This window comes from Girardinichthys multiradiatus, chromosome 5, assembly GCF_021462225.1.
Source record: "Girardinichthys multiradiatus isolate DD_20200921_A chromosome 5, DD_fGirMul_XY1, whole genome shotgun sequence".
In the NCBI taxonomy this organism is placed as follows: Eukaryota; Metazoa; Chordata; class Actinopteri; order Cyprinodontiformes; family Goodeidae; genus Girardinichthys; species Girardinichthys multiradiatus.
Genome location: NC_061798.1, coordinates 7,064,234 through 7,084,331, shown reverse-complemented (window position 1 = coordinate 7,084,331; position 20,098 = coordinate 7,064,234). Strand labels below are relative to the sequence as shown.

The window sequence follows — 20,098 nt, the reverse complement described above, 5'->3', positions numbered from 1 at the left end:
GAGAAACAGTAATAGGTTAAACACTATTTCCATCATGGGAGAAGAAGTGGAGGTGGTGGAGGAGTATAAATACCTCAGTGTTCACCTGGACAACAGACTAGAGTGGAGATGCAACTGTGAAGCCATCTACAAGAAGGGACAGAGCAGACTGTACTTCTTGAGGAAGTTTGGGTCCTTCAGTGTTTGCAGCAAGATGCTGCATATCTTCTATAAGTCTGTTGTGGAGAGTGTGATCTCTTCTGCCATCATCTGCTGGGGAAGCAGCATCAGAGCCAGGGACTTAAAAAAGCTCAACAAGCTGATAAAGAAGGCTGGTTCTGTTCTGGGGACTCCTCTGGAACCTCTGGAGATCATTGTGGAAAGAAGGATGCTTCATAAAATGAAGAACATTATGGAGAACCCTGAGCATCTTCTTCATCAGACTGTCCTACAACAACAGAGTGTCTTCAGTCAGAGGCTTCTTCAGTTCTGCTGTAAGACGGAGCGCTGCAGGAGATCCTTCCTGCCCACAGCCATCAACATCTACAACGGCTCTTTGAAGAAACCTTCATAATGAGCTACAACAACGTTTAATTATCCCTTTGGGATTAATAAAATATTTTTGAATTGAAATAACATTTCTCATAGTTTTTCCAACACAGTAGCTTTGCATGTTGCCCATTCATTAGCCTATACCTCAGAATAACTCTCCTTTTCCCATTTTGTTCAACAGTTTTATTTCCCTCATGGTCCCAGGAATTTTGTGGCTGCTTTTGCTCCATCTAAGACCTGTGGAACTCATGATCCTCAGTGAAGGAGAAATGCTGAAGGAGGAGGAAGGGAGGGAGAGTGTGAAGAACAGGTCAGTCTGGTCCTTCTGCACAGGGCTGATACCAGGGCGTCGGCAGACCTGTTACCCTGCCTGGGAGGAGCCAGCAGTGTTAAGCCCTGTATGGACTGGTGTGTCAGAGTGTTTCTGTGTCTGTTTGAGGACCAAAGACAGAGGAGAGAGAGGAGAGACGCAGCGTGAGGCAGACAAAGGCCAAGAAGGAGTACGATTGAGTGGGTGAAGTTTCTGTGGGTTCTCCATCTCCAAGAGGTCCAAGATGCTGAAGTCCAAGGACACCTCCACCAAGAGCTCAAGCAAGATGAGCAAGTAGGTTTTTTTTCTCTGGATAATAACTATCACATGCAGAAATGGGGTTAGTTTGTTTATGTCCTGTTCATCCTGCGCTGTTGGTTTCTTTCTAACTGTGTGCAACACGCACCCTCTCCTGTTGCATTAAGGCCATTTAAAGAATGTCTGCTGCACTCAGTTTATTATGAAAGTCAATATTCTGGGATGGAAAAGCTTTTGGTAACCTGTTAACAGAGGCTGAGGTCAGGTGTACTCAATGGGACAGTATCTGTCAGAAATACTAGAAATGTGCTGCAAAAACTAAATAAATTTTTACTTTTTTCAAATTTTATGTATCTTATCTGAAATTGCAGACATTTAAAACATCTCCTGTCTGTCTACTTTTACATGTCATCGGAGTTTGATGACATCCTATTCTTAATCTATGTGGTCCAATTTGTTGATGGACCAACTGTTGAATAAAAACTTTACCTAAGCTGTTAAAAAAACTTTCCACAAGGTTTAGGAATGTGTTCATAGTCAGATGAGAAAACCTGAATTGCAGCCTCCGCTCTGATTCATCCCAAAGGTGTTCAAGAAGGTTGAGGTCAGGACTCTCTGCAGCCCAGTCAAGTTTCTCCACATCAAACTTTATACACCTTCAGCCATGGAAGTGATTGGAACACCAGAAATCATTGATTTCGTGGGGTAACCCAATACTTTTGGCAATAAAATATATTTACAGACCTGTGTGTACTATCTCTGTGAGTTATGGGGAGTGGTTTGCGCAGATTGTCATTGAGATCGTAACTTTTTGAGTACGCAATGTGAGTCATGACCACCAGGATATCTGCTGGACAGCCAGAATGTCCACATTTTCGCCTGTTCTTCATAATTACAATCAGCCCACAAAGGTTCCTACTGTGATGTGAAAAGGGCTGGGCTGCCTGTACTGATTAGCTGTATTAGCTGGCTTTTCTCTCTAATGGGTGTTGGTTTTCCAACCGCTGACTGTAGTTTCTATCGTCACATAATTAGGTTGACTATCAAGTAATTTCTCAGTTAAAAGAATGAGTCTTATTAATGATCAGTCTGCAACCACTAAACTTTTGCCTTTTTTAATGATCCGTCATCAAAACTAACATATTATCATTTTATATTATTAATACCATCATTAAACATGTACGACTGTGTATTTTACAGGTTTCACACCTTTGATGTCTAACCACACCTTAGTGTTTTTCAAAAATACAAACAAGAAGTAGTGCAAACCCAAGTGTTGTGGATATTATTTTTGTGGGAACCTCACTATAGATTCAACTCAAATAAATCAGTAAATTTCACACAAATGAAACTAAAAACATAAACAAATATGTTTTGGTTCAAAGATCTCCAGGGCGTAACATAGCTCTGGACATCAGCCTCTTAAATGCACTTGGGTGTGATGGAAACACACCTTTAGGTCTCTTTGTTCCATCACAGTCACTACTGAGGATGTGGTGTAGCAAAAACAAATATTTCTAAAATCTGTCCTATTAAAACTGTTGCGTTACTGTGGCATTTAATAAATGAACTCTGCAGCATAATAAATTCAACAGGTGCTTTGACCCCTTTCTTAATTCTGAGATTTATTGAAGAATATCACACAGAGCTAGGGGCAGAAAGTGAGAGCCAAACCCAGTCAGGGAGTGTTTGTATTGTCAGCTTTTCTGATCTCACAACTACTCCAGCCAAAGAAATGCAGACCAGCCCTTCTCAGTTATATGGCTCATCCAGTTCTCCTACTTGCAAGCCCTTTAACTCCCCACCCACCTTCATTTCATGAATGATTCAACATAATCTTATTTAAATCATGTTTATTTAATCATTGATTTAACTCAGAACAGCTTGTCTCCTTATACCCCGTCAGGCTATTGCATTTCTGCCTGATGTTTTAATAGCTTAGGAAGACATGAAGCCATGGGAAACCACAGCGATGATCCAATAATAACATTTCTGCATTATCCATTAACCAGATGCTGCACTCACCTAACCATGCTGGATGCATAAAAGTAAAAAAAAAAGGTTTCTTTTCTGATTAATTCAGCTAATAATTATCTGACCACTTGGTGGCACTTGTAAAGTTTGAAAACCTCATTCCCATATGGTCTCTTGGTCGTTACATACCAAAAGAATACTGTAAAAGTAACTCTCCCAGTCATGACACAACGTAACTCTGAATTACACATATTTGAAAGAATTGCTGAGAAACAAAATGTTTTTTGTTGGTATGTATACATTAAGTGTTTTTATGAAAGAGGAAGACAAGGTAGAATTAGTGCACAGGAGAACAGGAGCACATAAAAAGTGGCACACAACGATCTGAAAGAACTAGATGTTCCACAAAATTACCATAATTTCCTCACATGTAGACCCACAATACACAGATTTTTCTATACACCAATATACATGACTCGGTTGGGAAGAGCAGCGGTAAAAAATGTGTGGAGCACATACCTGCTTTTCCTGCTAAGCAAGCAGGACCAGCCAGCTTAGTAAGACTGAGAGAGGAGAGAAAGGCAGCAGAGCCTCACTCCTGAGCTTAAATAACAGGGAACACACTCAGAACATGCTAAAGCAGCCAAAGTTTGTTTTTTTTTTCTTCCTGAAAACACACAAATTTGTTTCCGGTGCTATGGTTATATTGGAGAGATGTGTGCAGTAGATTAGGTCAGAGTTTTTTTATATTCTAATGTGCAACACATTTTGTAGCTTTCAGGTGAATGAAGTCCTACTGTTAACCACTGGACAGTGACAACACTAATAAATACACAGCCTTTAAACTCATCCTTCACCACACTTTATAAATGCTGTTCTTTTTCTTCTTTTACACCTAAATTGTTCTAATTAAATTTTGCATTTTGAGCTGCATGTCTTCTCCTAGTTCTTGTCCTGCAACCTAAACGTAAAAAATGTATGTTCATGGAGATTTATAGATCATTACATACAAATTCTTTGGGATGGAGAAGTCATGTCTCAGTAGTAAGCTTCTATTTGCTCTGGCTTGCTGGCAGATTTTCTGATTTCTCTTTAAGAATAATATAGTGAAAATAGAATGGGACATCAGTGATAAGATGTTTGTTTTCTTAGACATCCTGCCATGAGCAGTGTTAATTATTTATGTTAGGAGCAGGGTTGATGCCACTCCATATGTGTGTGACAGCAGTCTCTGTAACAAATGTTTTTCCTAAAGTTTTAAGGTGAAAAATAAACTATTACTGAGTTCACGTTTTATATAGTGTTTACCACCTTAGATTAGCTAACAGCCTAGTTAGCATGACTAACTATAAACAACAGCGTGTGGATTTCCTAGAAATGTAGATCCATACAATCATTCTGAGATTTCCATAGGGATTCCACCATTTCCAAATTCAGGATAGTCCATAGGTTGAAAGCTCAAAAGAATCAAACAGAGAAACTTTGCTGTCCTCTAATGACCCTTCCTGGTATCTGCTTTAAGTGTTGCTTTCTCTTGTATGTCTCCACCTGTTGTAGAAAATACTGCCTCCCTTTAAAGTGCTTTTTACACCTCAATGCTTACTATGACTCATTTTTAAACTTCTTACTGATAGCAAAAATAGTCCTTCTCCCTCAGTTATAGCATCCATATTGAACAGTGTTGTTGTTAGCATGACCTGATCACACCTACATATGGTGCATTTACTGATCAGCAAAGCTTCTGCAAAGATCTGCCAAGTCTCTGTCAACATCATTTAAGTAGTTGCCAATGCACTTTTTCTGTTAAGGGGTCACTTTCCTACAAATATATAAGTATTGCAACTTTATTATCTTACCATGTACAGCACTGGTTCATCCTTTTTCTTTGTACAAACAGTAATTTAACTGGCCTTCATCTTAAACAGACTGGAAGTGATTTATTATTGAAAATGCTCACAGCCAGATTGGAATCTAGCGATCTGTCATTTATGTAACTTAAAAATATTTTCAATCTGACCTTAAATTATCCAGATGAATCTATAAGTGTGTTTTCCCAGGTTAGGTGACTGATCTGGATAAGGATCCAGATAATAAAGATTTAATGACCATGCCTCAGGACAAAGGACAACATTTTTTTGCGAAATGTTTTTAAAGTCATCTTTACTCACCTGAATCCATTTCTAATGAATTCTTTCAGACAAAAACATTTTAATCACAACAATTAACAATTATTCTATATTAATTAAGCTAAATATATATATATATATATATATATATATATATATATATATTATGCTGCTCTTTTGAATGTACTTTGTTACACTGCAAAACAGGAATAAAACACACCAAAATATTTAAAAGGGCATAAAGTATATTTGTAAAATTATATTTGATTGTTGGTTTTGGGTTCAATGTGTGTGGTTTAACTGGCAACTTTCTGTCTGCAGGACTCAGGCCAGCAGTACAGCTTTGCTGGTCGACAAGATGCAGAAGAATGCAGACCAGGTGGCGAAAGATATCCTCCGGGCCGAAGACCTGCTGAAAGTGGTGAGAAAATAAGGATGTGCTGAAGCATAAATCTATGCAAATATCATTTTTCATCTTTCAAAATCACTTGATCCTTTTTTTTTTTACTCACCAGGATCAGGAAAATGACAGAAATCAGCGCCAATTTCAGCATCAGAATGAGATCAAGGATAAACTGGGCAATGCAGAGGGTCTGCTGAGTGACCTTTTCCTGGACATTGATAAACTCAAGAAGCTCAAGAACCCGCAAGCCACAGCTATTGAGAGCGAGTGAGTGCATCTGACAAAAATACAGAGAACTCATTGAGTTTCTGTTGAATGACAAGAAGTGAAAATTGGTATCACTGTGTTTTTTACCCAGTTCTATTGCCATTCTATTGTTTGTCTGTTATTCACCTTTCTATGTTTCTCTGTTTTTCCTTCCAGTATTCGTGACCTTCACCGCCGATGGTCAGACGACACAGCTATCTATGTAGACCTCTACGAGCAAATTAATGACGTGTCTCGGATGCCCAGAATTGACTGGGAGCCTGTTTTCAGCCAGAAGCAAGTAAGTTCTGAGGGACACTTTGACCACTTCAACCAACATCAAACCAAATATCCATAAGCATGTATGTTGATATGAGTAATATTCTTTGAGCTTAAAGAATCAACTGTTGAGCTTTTCTCACCAACCTGTAACAGAGGCATTCGTTAACTAAGCTCTTGTGTTGCCTATGCTGTCAGAAAGCGGTGAGCACAGAGGAGTACGGGCCCACCATGGCGGACCTGGAGAAGCAGATTGCTGCTCAAAACATCTTGCACAGAGAGCTGGCAGCTTACAAGTCGCAGCTCTGCATCAGTTCTGCTGGTAGCAAGGTGTGCACCAAAATACACTTACATAAAGCTTTTTTCATGTTTTTCAGTCTCAGTGACAGATGGTTGACCCTGCGTGTTACTGCCTTGTCTTTCAGGAGAAATATGACACATTCAAGAAGCAATATAACAACATGGTGGTGAGTTAATCGTTTTAATACAAAGTCAAACACATTTTGTGGAGTTTCAGATTAAAGATCCACAGTTTTACGTTTCGTTTAATAAATCAGTGGCTCTCAAAAGTCAAGCCACCAATATACAAATGGCAGATTTCTGTGAGACTAGATAAAAACATTTCAGAACTTTTTCCACCTTAAATATGACAAATGTCCTGTGCAATTCAAAAATTTTAGAGTGAAAAACTACATTGACCAAGTTGTGCCCATTCTTTAACTAAGGGACCCTTGAAGCATCTTTAGATGCAATTTTAGCTTTCAGTCTTCATAGGCAGGAGTCTTTCAGTATCCCACAGCTTGACTGCAATATTTGCTCACCATTAATTGCAAAAATTTTCCAAACTTATAAGATTGCGAGGACATCTCTTGTCTACAGCCTTGTTTCGGTGACCCTGCATATTTTGGGTCAAATTTAATTTGGATGTTTGAGTAGGCCATTCCAAATCTTTCTTTTTTCTCATGAAGTCAATACTTTGTTTATGTATATTTGCAGTTACTGGGGTAGTAAAAAAAGTAAAACCCTCCTCAACTTCAGATTAAAAGCAGATACCTGAAGGGTTTAGGTCAAACCCATTTACAACTGTTGATAGGTTTATTCACCTTGATAAAAAGCACAGCTCAGTCTAAAGAAAAGCAACCCCAGATCATGATGCTACTTGCACCACATTTCGCTGTGGGTAAGATGTTTTTTGATGCTGCAGAGTTTTTTTGTTGTTTTTTTACCAGACATACTTTTTGGAATGGTGGTTCAAAAATGCTTACAGTGGCTCTCTAATATTCCTTTCAATATATTCTCTATAAACCTTTCTTCCTGACCTTTTGTTAAAACATTGTTTTTTCAAAATTATTTTTTGTTCTGGCTTAGTTAAGTTTAAATAGAATAATCAAAAGCAACTCTAAACTTTTTTAAAAAAAATCTTGATTTAAAAGATCTTAGAGATTCAGCATTTTGTAGTTTTCTGGAAGTTTGTTCCAGATTAGTGGAGTATAATAACTGAATGCTGCTTCTCCATGTTTGGCTCTGATTCTGGGGATGCAGAGTAGATTTGAATCAGAAGAAATGAGTGGTCTGGAAGGTTGATATAACAGCAATAGATCCTTAATGTATTTTGGTGCCAAACCATTCAAATTGTGACTTCAACTTCCAAGGCCTTGCACGTTGACACTCCGTCTGTATTATTTGATTGTTGAAACCACATACTCCAACTCGAGCCCTACCTACCTACCTACCTACCTACCTACCTACCTACCTACCTACCTACCTACCACTCTGTGGGAAAGGAGAAATTGTCAGGAAAACCCTAGTAGGACAACACAGGTGTATTTCAGATTAATAAGATTTACTATAATTGTCAAGAAATGTAGAACTTTAAGATGGATCAAAAGGTATGTGATAGAAATTATTAGTTTAAACTTTTGTTGCCAGATTATTGAAGCTTTTTTGATTTTGTTTTTATTAGTTTTTTTAATAAAAATTTTCAACAATTTGTTATTTTTATGGTTCTATTGTGAAGAATTTATTTCATGTTAAAGGTGGAAAACATTTTTTAATAATTTTCCATGATCAGATTTTAGACATGATAAAAACATGGAATTTTAACAGCAGTGTGTACACCTTCAAGATCCACTGTTTCCTCATAGCTGTAATGGTTCAGTTAAGATTAAGATTTTTTTTTAATGGAGCTGCTTTGTTGACCTTCTCTGTCAGGAAACATCCAAGTTGCGCCACCAGTACCTGAGCAGCCTCTACAAGTACATGCAGGGCTGCAACAAGGAGCTGAACTTCCTGGCAGAAGAACAGGACAAGATTAAGAAGCAGGACTGGAGCGATCACATGGTGGATCTCCCTGATGTTTGCTGGCAGTATGAGGTCAGGACTGATGTCACAATGTGTTTTTACACTTCTGCTGTATAACATTTTGTGCAGACATTCCTAAAAATTATACTTTCTGCTGCTGAGCTGCACACACACTTGCAGGAATTTTAGACTTTCATTCATTGCTAATCTACATTAATGTGTAAATTCTTGGTACAATAACTGTGTAATTTGGCACACAGTAAACTCATCATAGCAATTGAATATCCATCTTATTAATTTTAAGGCTTGGCATGTTGAGAACAATTCTTTATATTTTCTCAATCAGCATTTTAAGAACAACAGTCTTTTGTCCCACGAGAGCGAAGTGAACAGACTCCAGGATGAAGCTGAAAGGCTCATTGAGCTGAGACACCCTGCCAGCGACACAATACATGTACTGAAATGAATCCTTAAAGATTTCACCAAAGTTCTTTAAAGTTGAATATATTTAAAGTCTAGACAATTTCTTTACTTTAAGGCCCAAAAAGAAGCTGTAAGAAATGAGTGGCAGATGTTTCTGAATCTCTGCATTTGTAAAGAAACACATCTGGACAATGTGGAGGAATTCACAAAGGTAGGCAAAGATAGTAAAAGCATGTTACAAGAGGACATGCTATACATGGACATGATGGGCAGATGTTTTAGCGGTCCAGCAATAACAACATAAATATGTTTTTACCATTTTCCAGTACCAAATGGACACTGAGAAGCTTTCAGAGACATTGAGTCAACTCAACAGCACCCTGGACCCAAAGTCTGTCAGCAAGAAGAGTAACTCAGTGACTCTGCTGCAGCTTCAGGTAAGTAAATGAAAAAATGAAAGCAGGGGAATTTGAAATATTGGAAAAATGTGGAGGTAAATGTATGTATTTACCTATGTACCCTTTCTCATACAATTCCTTTTTATTATAAACTTTCATTGTGTTGGTATATCGCATAAACTCCAAATAGAAAATGAAATTTAAAGTTTGTTGATGTAACGGGAAAAAATCTGGGTAAAGTCCTCCCAATTCATGTGACACTGAATTTGATGAGCCTTCTCACAGTACATACTTAGGCTCAGTTCTTTAAAGGGAGTTCTGTGGAGCCAAAAAAAATGTGACGGCACAAGACTGTCAGTCACTGATTGGGTAGGGGGCAGAGTCACTATTCACAGCATAGTTTAATAACTACTATCTTTACCAATAAATCGTTGTACTATAGCAACCTAGCAATAGGTAGCTTTAGCTTCGTCCTGCTGCCCGCAGCCTTCTCTGGCTCTTCTTCACACTGAGTCTGACAAAAACCATAGACTGAGAAGCAGGTCCTCTAGTGTTGTTGTGTTTGTGTCGCTACGAATCACATCTTGTTACTTTTTTGGACTTTGGGGCGGCCTTGCTATAGATTAAACGTGGTGGGTCTATCTGACAAATTCCATGCAAAGAGTTCATCCTGTGTACGATTAGCTCAGACATCCTGTCAGTAAAACCACAAAAGCATGAGGCAGGCTGATGGTCAAGGATATTTATGAAGAACCTTCTTACCTGTGTGAGGCCTAGGCTTAGTGACTGACACAGGTTGTGGATTAACACACTTTATATCCCAGAGACCTCAAGTATCACTGTAATTTCTCCAAAATAACAAAATACTCTTGGGTTACTTTTACGCTGACTCACAAAAAAAGAGAAAAACAAAACCAGAGTGTGTGATGCAAGAAAAAAAATTGATTGTGCCTTGGGAACATGTGGCATACGTCTAACAATTCTAATGCCTGTTTTTGTCTTGATTGCAGGAAACAGATTACAGTGAGGATGTGTATTGTTATTTTTCTGTTACTGGGATCTATTTCCTTATGGCTTTGTTTCTCTCCAGGGAGAGGAAAATGCTGTCCAGGACTCTGAGCAGCTTCTGGCCGACCTAAGAAGAAGGAGTACAAGCATCCCTCCTCTTAGGCTACGTCGCATTACACCCAACAAACCAATCACAGTGGAGTCCCTATGTGACTGGGAAACAAACAAGGTGGAACCTGAGCTCTGTTTATTTTCACATTCTTAGTGTGTCTTCAATCGTTTCTAAACAGTTGATTAATATCATTTTAGAATTCATGAGAATCTTTTTATTCTTTCATTTCTCTTATCATAGGACTCTGTATCAAGAGGGGACAAATTGACCCTGAAATCCCTCGCTGGCAATGAGAACTGGAATGTTCTTTCTTCTAATGGAGCAACTAAAACCTTCCCAGGAGTTTGCTTCCAGATCCCACCTCCTGACCCAGATGCCATTAGTAAAGTTGACCTGTAAGTAATGCAATGGCATAGCTGCACTATATTTAACCAACCACCATTATGATAGTAAGGGTTAGGGTTAGGGGTTAGGGGTAAGAGAAATATCACCCACTCCACTCTCTTTGTGCTTGTCTTCAGTTTGGGCAAGGAGCTGGCAGACATCAAGAAAAGGAGAGCAGCTCTGGCAGCATCCTTGAAGAATCACAAATCAGATGTTCCTAAAGTTCAACAGTCAGGTATTTGTCTTTCACTTCTTCACCATCCTGATTCAGATTTGTAAGCCATGTCTCAGGTTCCATGGCTACATACAACAAGAAGATAACCTAACTCTTTCTTCACTCAGCTCCAGTTTCTTCAGCGCCACCAAACCCCAAAGTAGCCACCCTGTCTCTGCAGCTGGAACAGCTGGACACTGACCTGGCCAATACAGAGGAGAGCATGCTGAGCCAACTGCGAGCACCAGTGAGCCGCAGCGATCCAGCTGGAGATCTGGCCAAGAAGCTGAAAGCGCAGGAGGTGAGCCGACACAAACACTGACGGTTACATTGGAAAGGAAGAAAGCAGTCCGTCTGGGAAGTTACTGGTCCTATTAGAGAGCTTTTGCTGGACATTTTCTCTTTTCTTTATTTTTAGATTTAAAATAAATTTAGGGAGAAAAAAGATCATGTTTTCATTGGTTACCACACTTTGTTAAAGCAAATTAACGAGATATATAATCCTTTCTTTGAAAGCTTTTGTTGTGCACATCACTGCATGCACCTATACCCCATGTACCACATCTGCTTTCTTTGTAAAGTATTTATACAGTTTACAGTTTTATAAACAAGGAATCAAAGATGATCTCATATCTGATCTTTCATTAATTCTTGTACAAAAAAAACTAACTGCCTTATACAGCAATCTGCCAAGACACTGAAGGCTCTGGAACAGCAGAAGCAGGCAGCACAGGCTGACCTGCAGCCTTTGCTCTCCAAAGATCCCAGCGTGACCTCTTCTGGACTGCCACTTAAACTCAGTGCCGCCAGCAACAAGTACAACAGCTTAGCCGCTCTGGCCGATCTCTACAGTAAAAAGTAAGTCTATTTAACTCTTTATACGAGATTTATGTCTCAGAAAAGAAAACTTGCACAAAACATACATTTAATAAATTCAATCCAGTTGATTTATGTAGCAGCTATTCAGAACAGTTCAACATTTATAAGACAAACAAATGTAATTCATATGCAGAAACATAGAATTAAGTTTATTAAATTCAACCCAATCATGTGGACAAATTCAAACCAAATTACATAAATTCCAGTTGAATCTAAGTTGGAAAGAAATGCAGTTACATTCGGTTTATTATGCCAGCTGGTAAGAAGCTATCTCAGGAAATCCAGGTGATTGGATCAAGTTCCAGACTTTGCAGCAATGCCTCCTTTTGATCAAACAAATTGCATTCACATATCCAGCTGTTAGAGGTTGATGGAGGTGATCACACTATTAAGCTGGGTTCAAGTGTCATCCAGACCTGTATAGTTCAGACTTGGAAAATTGTAATTTCTGTTTTTATCTTCAAAAAAACTAATGGAACATCTGTAAAGTGAAATAATGGCAAAACAAATCACCAGTGCATCCATATAATGTGTAAAGCCCTGTGATAGCTGCTGCAAGAAATTAATTAAAAGCTCCCATATTGTTTTTTGTTTTATAGTAATTTATAAATGTACTTATTAATTTCTAATAATCATGCATTCTCCTTGCATATTCTGATATAAATTAATATATTCCCAGTGTCCAAATTACATCTTAATTTGTTGTTTAGCTATAATAAGCTATGAATTAACTAATAACATTGCTATTGAGAAAAGATATTGCTTTTAAAGTTGTAAATTCCTAATTGTAAAATAAGTCCGAAACGTTTTCTCCATTCTCATCTTTTGAGCTCAAACACCAAAGGAACATGCTGACAAATACTGGTTGTGCAGCACTGTGTGCCAGTAGTTTCAAGAAATACAAACTGCAAAGAAGTGCAGATAAATAGTTCAGCAGCTTTCTTAATATTTTTTTAAAGCAGCAGTTACTTTGAATAATGAACGCTGAGCTGCTTGGTGACCTCCAACTATTCATGTTGGAACTTTGATGCCAGAGGACGTTTGTGTTGTATTTCCGACTGGGAACACAAAAAATGCAACTGAGTACAAAGAGTACTCATTACAACTGCTTATAGGCATTATTGGTTAGGTATTTAAAACTAAGATGATTTTAAAAAGATATCCTGCACTAAACATACACTTTAATATAATTACATTTAAACAATCTTTTCTACAATTATCATATGACAAAACCTTAACCTTAACAGAACTCATAACTCCATTCTAAATGTCCACCTGAGAAACATCAGTTCGACATTTGTACTAGGAGGTGCCAAATTTGACAGCTTTACATCACAAAATTCTGTTTGATCACCAGGTGTTTTTTATGGTTTTCTTTCTTAGACTCACTACATCTATTTTTCCTCTTTTTTTATCAGAGCAAATGCGTCTCTCAACCTAGAGAATCAAATAAAGAAGGTGGATGGTCTTGTCTCTGGATTTGAGAGAAACCTGAGTGGTGATGGTCCAATTCCTGACATACCAAATGCAATTCAAGCCCGAACTGAGGACATTCAGGTGAGGAAGAGAACACAAACAACACGTGTAGACAGAAACAAATGTTCAGCCTAACATATATTTTAACCTGAGCGTCTCCTTTGTTGTGTTTAGCGCCAACGACGGTCTGTGGAAGCAGCCCAGAATGACATGACGAAACTGAATCAGGATCTGGAGACAACTGAGAAGTTGTGCAGCTCCCTGCAGCAAAGCAACCAGGAGTACTGCCCTGACATCCAACGCCAGAGGAAAGATGTCAAACAGCTGCAGGTTCGCTATGACAATGTTACCAACCAGCTGAAAGAAAGGTGAGACAAACTGAAAGCACTTTAGTTCAATGACTTTGATTTAAACATACGACCTTAAATGACTAAAAGGATTCACAGATGTTAACACAAGTTATATTTGTAATACCCCTCTTAGGGAAAATGTGTTACAAGAAGCTTCAGCCAAACACAAGGACTTTCAAAGCACATGCCAATCCCTTAATTCCTTCCTGGACAACCTGCCTACAAAGCAAATAAACTCCAAAGATGATCTGTCACAGGTCACTGCCAAGCAGAGCTCCCAAAAGGTGAGGTAAAATCTGAACAATGCAAAAGTATTGTAGAAGTAATAGTAAGAGTCGAGCGAGCTACCCAAGAATTTTTTTTTTTTTACAGTAGTGTGTTAGACTGTTTATTTATCTGAAAATAAATATGATTCTGTTAAACGTATGTGCCCCTTACAGATTTCTTCTTTTTTTTGCTTTTTTATTGTACTTAATTGTTCAGATTTTCAGATCAATTTTAATCTCAAGTAAAGATAACCTGGGTAAATACAAAAAGCAGTTTTTAAGTGATGATTTCATTCATTAAGGCTAAAAATCTATCCAAAACAACCTGGCCCTTTGTAACAAAGTTATTGCCCCCCAAACCTAATAACTGCCCATTTTTGGCCAAATCTTCTCTGCAGAATTGTTTTAATCTAGTCACACAAGAGCAATACGTTTATTCCACATTTTGCATTTCAACTGGTTTTAAGTCCAGTGTTTGACTAAGTAACTCCAACACTATCATTTGGATGTTTTTGAGCCAATCAGAGGTGGGTTTGTTCATGACCTTTTGATCATTGTTCTGTTGTCCAAGTGAACTTGAGCTTAAGATGTTGTTCTGACCTCCTGGATGAGTCATTTATGTGCTTAGTAAGAGTAATTCTGGTGAGACGGCCACTTCTGGGATGGTTCACCACTGTTCCTTCTTTTCTTTGTTTGTGAAGAATGGCTCTGATGGTACTTCACTTGAGTCTCAAATTCCTAGAAATGGCTTCTTAACCTTTTCCAGACTGATCAACAACAGTGACTCTGTTTCTTCATGCTTGAGTTTGTTTAGAACAAGACATGATTTGTTGCTTTTTGAGATCTTGCAACAAACTTGTCCGATAGGCCCAGCTGTAGTCTGACTTTGGCTTGGCTCAATAAATTAAATTGAGAAAATGTGGTTAAACAGAGCTAATTTCTGATTAACAAGTTGGGTGGCTGAGGTTGAAAGGCAATTACTTCACATAGTGCCAGGGTGGTTTGGATAGCATTTTACCTTAAAAAATATTTTAAATATTCTAATATAATTTGACATCGTTTAATGATCTGAAATACTTACTGTAAGTGTGACAAAAAGCACAAAATCAGAACAAATCTGTTATGGGATAATGTTTTTCATAGTCCTATATGTAAATCAAGCAATTAATTTTTTATTTATGCTGTAGAAAGTGGTGGAAGACCTAAAGCAGAAGGGTGAAGACATGGACAGAGTGGCTGACCTCTCTCATGACCTGCAGAATCTACTCAATGTAAGAATAAAACAGAACATACAGAGTATGGGGTATACATTTTATATTTACTTAACATAAATAATTATTAAATTACATACAAACATAATATTGGCACTTTTTAGAGATATTTACTTTTTTGTCTCTGTAGGAGTATGAAGCTGATGTTGACAAATACAATGGTAGACTTGAAGAAGCTGGCAAAACAGTTCCAAAGAAGCCCCAAATGCTTAAACTCTGTGATGCTGTTGACAAAGAGGTATCATATATATGGATTCACCATGATGTGTTTATTGATATATAAAAAAAAAACTGTGTTTTTTATTGAAGGGTTTTTTTTGTTACAGGAAAAAAAACTGGGAAAGCGTTATGCAGAAGCTACATCGGAAAACATTCAACGCCAAAAACAGATGGACTTGGCTAAGAATTTAATTTTACAAGTAAGAAAATCATGTTAATATATTTCTACCACTGACGTTGTAATTGCTTGTTAAAGGAACACAGAAAATAATCTCATAACAGTACTGAAATTAAATACATTTGCTTTTTCTGTTGCAGAATGAAGATAAAGTTCAGATGGTGGCACAGCAACAGGTGCAGGTTGAAAACCAGCAAAAAAGTGTATTTGAGTTAGACAGCCTGGTGAAAGAACTAGAAGAAGAGAAGGAGAGGACAGCTTGTGCTCAGACAGAGCTAAAAACCTTCAAAACCAGAATGATGTCACTAAAAAGCCGCAGAGGAGTGGAGCGTGTTGAGGAGACAGAAGTACTGCAGTACTACCGGGATCCTAAATTGGAAACTGATCTAGCTAACTTGAGAGATACTCTCCGTCAAGAGGCCATGGAGCGGAGCACCACTCAGTCAAGCCTTGAGATTGTAAACAAGAAAATCACAGTTCTGGAGGACACCATAAAGAACACGACCCCAAAACTGCTGACTAGAGAAGTGACTGAGTTTGAAAAAGATCGACAACTGGATGTAGAAGCTGCAAAGATAAGAGATGAGATAGCGAGGATGAGAGATGAAATCCGAGTAAAAGATGGAGAGCAGATTCAAATGAAGACAGAAGTTACCATTCTCCAGCAGAAGAAACCACCCATCAAGGAACGAGTGGTTAAAAAGGAAGTGGTTAAAGTAGAACAAGATCCACAGATGTTGAAAGCATTAAAAACATTTGAGACTGATATTTCTGTTGAGAACAACAAGTGCAAGATCCTCAATGATGAAATCTTTCAGACAAGAAGTCAAATTAATGCACTTGAAAGATTGATCCCCAACATTCAGCCTAAAGTCATCACTAAAGAAGTGAAAAAAATTGAACAAGACCCTATCCTCATTTCAGAATCAACCAAGCTGCAAACAACCCTAGAGGAAGAGAGAGTTGGAAACAGCTCTTTGTCTCAAGAAGTGATGGAGCTGCAAAAACGCTACAGAGAAGTTCAAGGCTGGAAGCCAAGAGTTGAGGTGAATGAAATTGTAAATGAGATCTATCGGATTGATCCAAATACAGAAATAGAGATTTTGCGCCTTCGCAAAGAAATACAGGATTCAAATAAACAGCGTGCTGATCTCGAAAAGGAGATCAGGCAAGTCAACACTGATCTGAATACCCTTCGTTCAGAGAAACCCAGGGTAGAAGTCAAAGAAGTTCTCCAAGAGGTGGTGAAAGAAGAAAGAAGCCCTGAAAATGAGCGAGAGATCCAAAGGCTAAATGATCAGGTCAACCGACTGGACAGCCAGTGCACCTCGCTTGAGGACCAAGTTAGAAAGCTGCGAAAAGAGAGAGATGAATGGAAGGCAAAAATGTCCAAGATAGAGACCCAACTTGTCAACAGAGAAATAATAAAGTATGAGCCTGATCCATTGCTGGAAAAAGAAGCTGACCGCTTGAGAAAAAATGTGCGGGAGGAAGCACAGTTGAGGCGAAACATTGAGGAGATGGTTTTTGACCTCCAAAACAAATTCCTCCTTTTGGAAAGACAGAAACCGGAAGAGAAAGTGGTGGTGCAGGAGGTTGTACGTCTTCAAAAGGACCCAAGGCAAGCAATGGAGCATGACAGGCTTGGTAGAAACCTGGATGAAGAAGTAAAGAGTCGACGTCAGTTGGATCTAGAGTTACAGCAACTTAGAACAAAGTTCGAAGACAAAAACCGCATTATAAGAGAGAGTGATGAGCACCAAAAAAGGATTCATGCTGAATCTGAACTTAGGGAGATCCAACTACGCATCACACAATTGGAAAATGCCCCACCTCCTGTGGAGGAGAGTATAGTTGTTGAGGATGTGCTGAAGGTTGAAAGAGATCCAAAACTTGAGAGGTTGACAAATGATTTACGGTCTGATATGGACAAGGAAACCCATGGTATTCTGCGTCTCCAGAGGGAAATCCGTAATGTCAATGTAAAGCTTGAGATTCTGCAGAAAGAGAAGTCTGGTGAAAAGACTGTGTACAAAGAGGTTGTTCGTGTGGAGAAAGATCAGGCTGTTGAAGCTGAAAGGGATCGCCTAAGGGAGCAGGTGTCTCAGAACAAATTTGCTAGACAAGACCTGGAGGATGAAATCAGACGTCTCAATGACAAAATCAACCTTTTAATAAGCACCAAATCTAACAATTCAGGAGAAGAGACAAATCTTACTATAAACAAAGATGCCCTATTAAAGGAAAAGGACAACCTTACCCGAGAACTCAGAACTCTGGAGGCAAAGAAACATGACACCAGCCTTTCTTTCCAGCAACAGAGTCGACTAATGAGTGAAAGAACACACATGAGCAGGCAGAGAGGCCTAAAGATGGAGTCAGATGTCCAGCGATTGGAGAGGCAGATCTTGGAAGAGAAAGATAAGATTCATCACCGAGACACTACAATCCGTGATATGCTAACGTACCTACAGAAAGAGGAACAAGCAGAGACAAGGACCAAAGAAACTAACGTCTCAACCAAAATTACAATTTTGGATCCAGAGACTGGCAAAGACATGTCTCCTTATGATGCTTACATTGGGGGCTTTATTGATCGCCAGCAGTACATTCACCTGCAGGAGCTAGAATGTGACTGGGAAAACATAACCTCCATTGGCCCTGATGGAGAAACATCTGTCTTGCAGGATCGCAAGAGTGGAAAGCAGTACCCTATAAAAGATGCTATTAAGGAAGGAAGGCTAACAGAGTATGATCTACAACAGTACAAACAAGGCAAGCTTCCAATCTCAGAGTTTGCCCTTCTTGTTGCAGGTGACAAAAACAAGCAACCTAAATTCAACTCAGTCACACAAAAGCCAAATTTATCAGTGAAATCCCCATTAAACCTTACCTCTGCTACTGAAATACAGCCGATTGCTGGAATAATGGATACATATACAGGCACCTGCTTTACAATCCGCAATGCCACCTTGCGCAAACTGATTGACCCTACCACTGCCCAAAGGCTATTGGAAGCTCAAGCAGCAACTGGTGGGATAATTGACATCAGCAACAATGAGAGATACAAAGTTAACAAGGCAACACTAAGAGGTCTCATTGAGGACAGCCAAGTCCAACGGCTGCTCAATGCAGAGAAAGCTTTCACTGGAGTGGAAGACCCCATGACGAAAGAATGTTTGCCTGTGGGAGAAGCTGTTCAGAAGGGCTGGATGCCAAGAGATTCAGCAATTCGATACATGGAGGCCCAGCATTTGACTGGGGGGCTGGTAGATCCTGCCAATGGTGGCAGAGTGAGCCTCTTAGATGCCATCAGATCCAAAATGATCGACAATGCAATCGCAAGGGATCTTCAAACTGAGACAACCTATGTCAAAGATGTTGTAGACCCTATCACGAAGGAGAAGATCAACTACAAACAAGCGCTGGATCGCTGTAGGAAAGACCCAGCATCAGGCTTACCTATGCTGCCTGCCTCCTCCATAGAGTCTGGCTTCAACTCTTCAAAACATGCACGTTTCTAGAAATCTTGTTGTATCTTGCAGGTTTTTTCATTAGATTTACAGGATACATTTTGACAGCAGCTAATGTGCTTCAACAAAATAATCCCTGCTGATTTGCATTTGTGTACTAAAAGGTATTGTGTGGGAGTATATGCTTGTTTTTGTTTTATCTTTTTGATATAATTCAAAAGCAGAAATGTTTTTCTTTGGTATTGTAATAGCTCGGGATATTGGGACATGCTGCAATGCTATTTGCTGAGATTGAATGAATTTCTATTACTCACTGTTATGAAGATTCAAGAGAATAAATCCTTTATTTTGTGAACTTTTTTTTAAATTGTATGTTTTAACATATTTGAACTCCTTAACTCAGTTAAAAACACATCTGGTTAAGTTAAAAAAAAAGCACAAGGCTGAATTTGGGAGGTTCAGAGGGTTCATCGTGATTTGAATATAAATTAACAACCAAAACATCTAATACCAAAGTCTTTCACCCTGCAGACTTGGCCACCTCCACCAATCCTGGACCTGCCCCTATCCTGGGCTTGGGACAACAGACCAAGTCAGGTCAAGTCATGTTTATTTAGATAGCACCTTTCAGCAACAAGCCACTGAAGGCGCTGTACATACGGAAAAACATTCCAATGATACAGAAAGTATTTCTTGTACTCTTTCTGAATGACCCAAAACCAGGGTTGCCCCTTGTCACCTATCCTGTTTGTGGTGTTTTTTGTGCAACAATAATTTGGGATGGCTAACAATAACTCTTATTCATAAAGTTAGGAACTTAAATACAAATTTAAAGTCAGCTGAACCACTTGATTGTCAGGAATTAGTAGCCGAACAGTATTCATTCTCTGTCAGTTATTGTTTTATGAACACCAGCCTGGTGAGGTGTCGTATTATAGAACAATAGATGAAGGAGTAAATTTGTGTGCTGGCATTCTCAAACACCAAGCCCTGCATACATATACAGAATGAAAATAAAA

At 38.8% G+C, this 20,098-nt stretch overlaps 1 protein-coding gene across 1 annotated transcript; it reads left to right on the top strand.

The window, feature by feature from the left end:
- The first annotated feature begins 981 nt into the window (after positions 1 to 981).
- On the top strand, positions 982 to 19,434 carry LOC124867676 (envoplakin-like). The gene is made up of 22 exons (XM_047364231.1): positions 982 to 1,135; positions 5,521 to 5,620; positions 5,715 to 5,869; positions 6,026 to 6,149; positions 6,326 to 6,457; positions 6,553 to 6,594; positions 8,339 to 8,500; positions 8,775 to 8,882; positions 8,967 to 9,062; positions 9,178 to 9,288; positions 10,340 to 10,486; positions 10,610 to 10,764; positions 10,891 to 10,988; positions 11,096 to 11,268; positions 11,650 to 11,825; positions 13,265 to 13,403; positions 13,497 to 13,690; positions 13,806 to 13,956; positions 15,126 to 15,209; positions 15,340 to 15,447; positions 15,536 to 15,628; positions 15,747 to 19,434. The coding sequence occupies exons 1-22, from the start codon at positions 1,086 to 1,088 to the stop codon at positions 19,128 to 19,130; spliced, it is 5,982 nt and encodes a 1,993-aa protein (XP_047220187.1). The 5' UTR covers positions 982 to 1,085; the 3' UTR covers positions 19,131 to 19,434.
- The last annotated feature ends 664 nt before the right edge of the window (positions 19,435 to 20,098 follow it).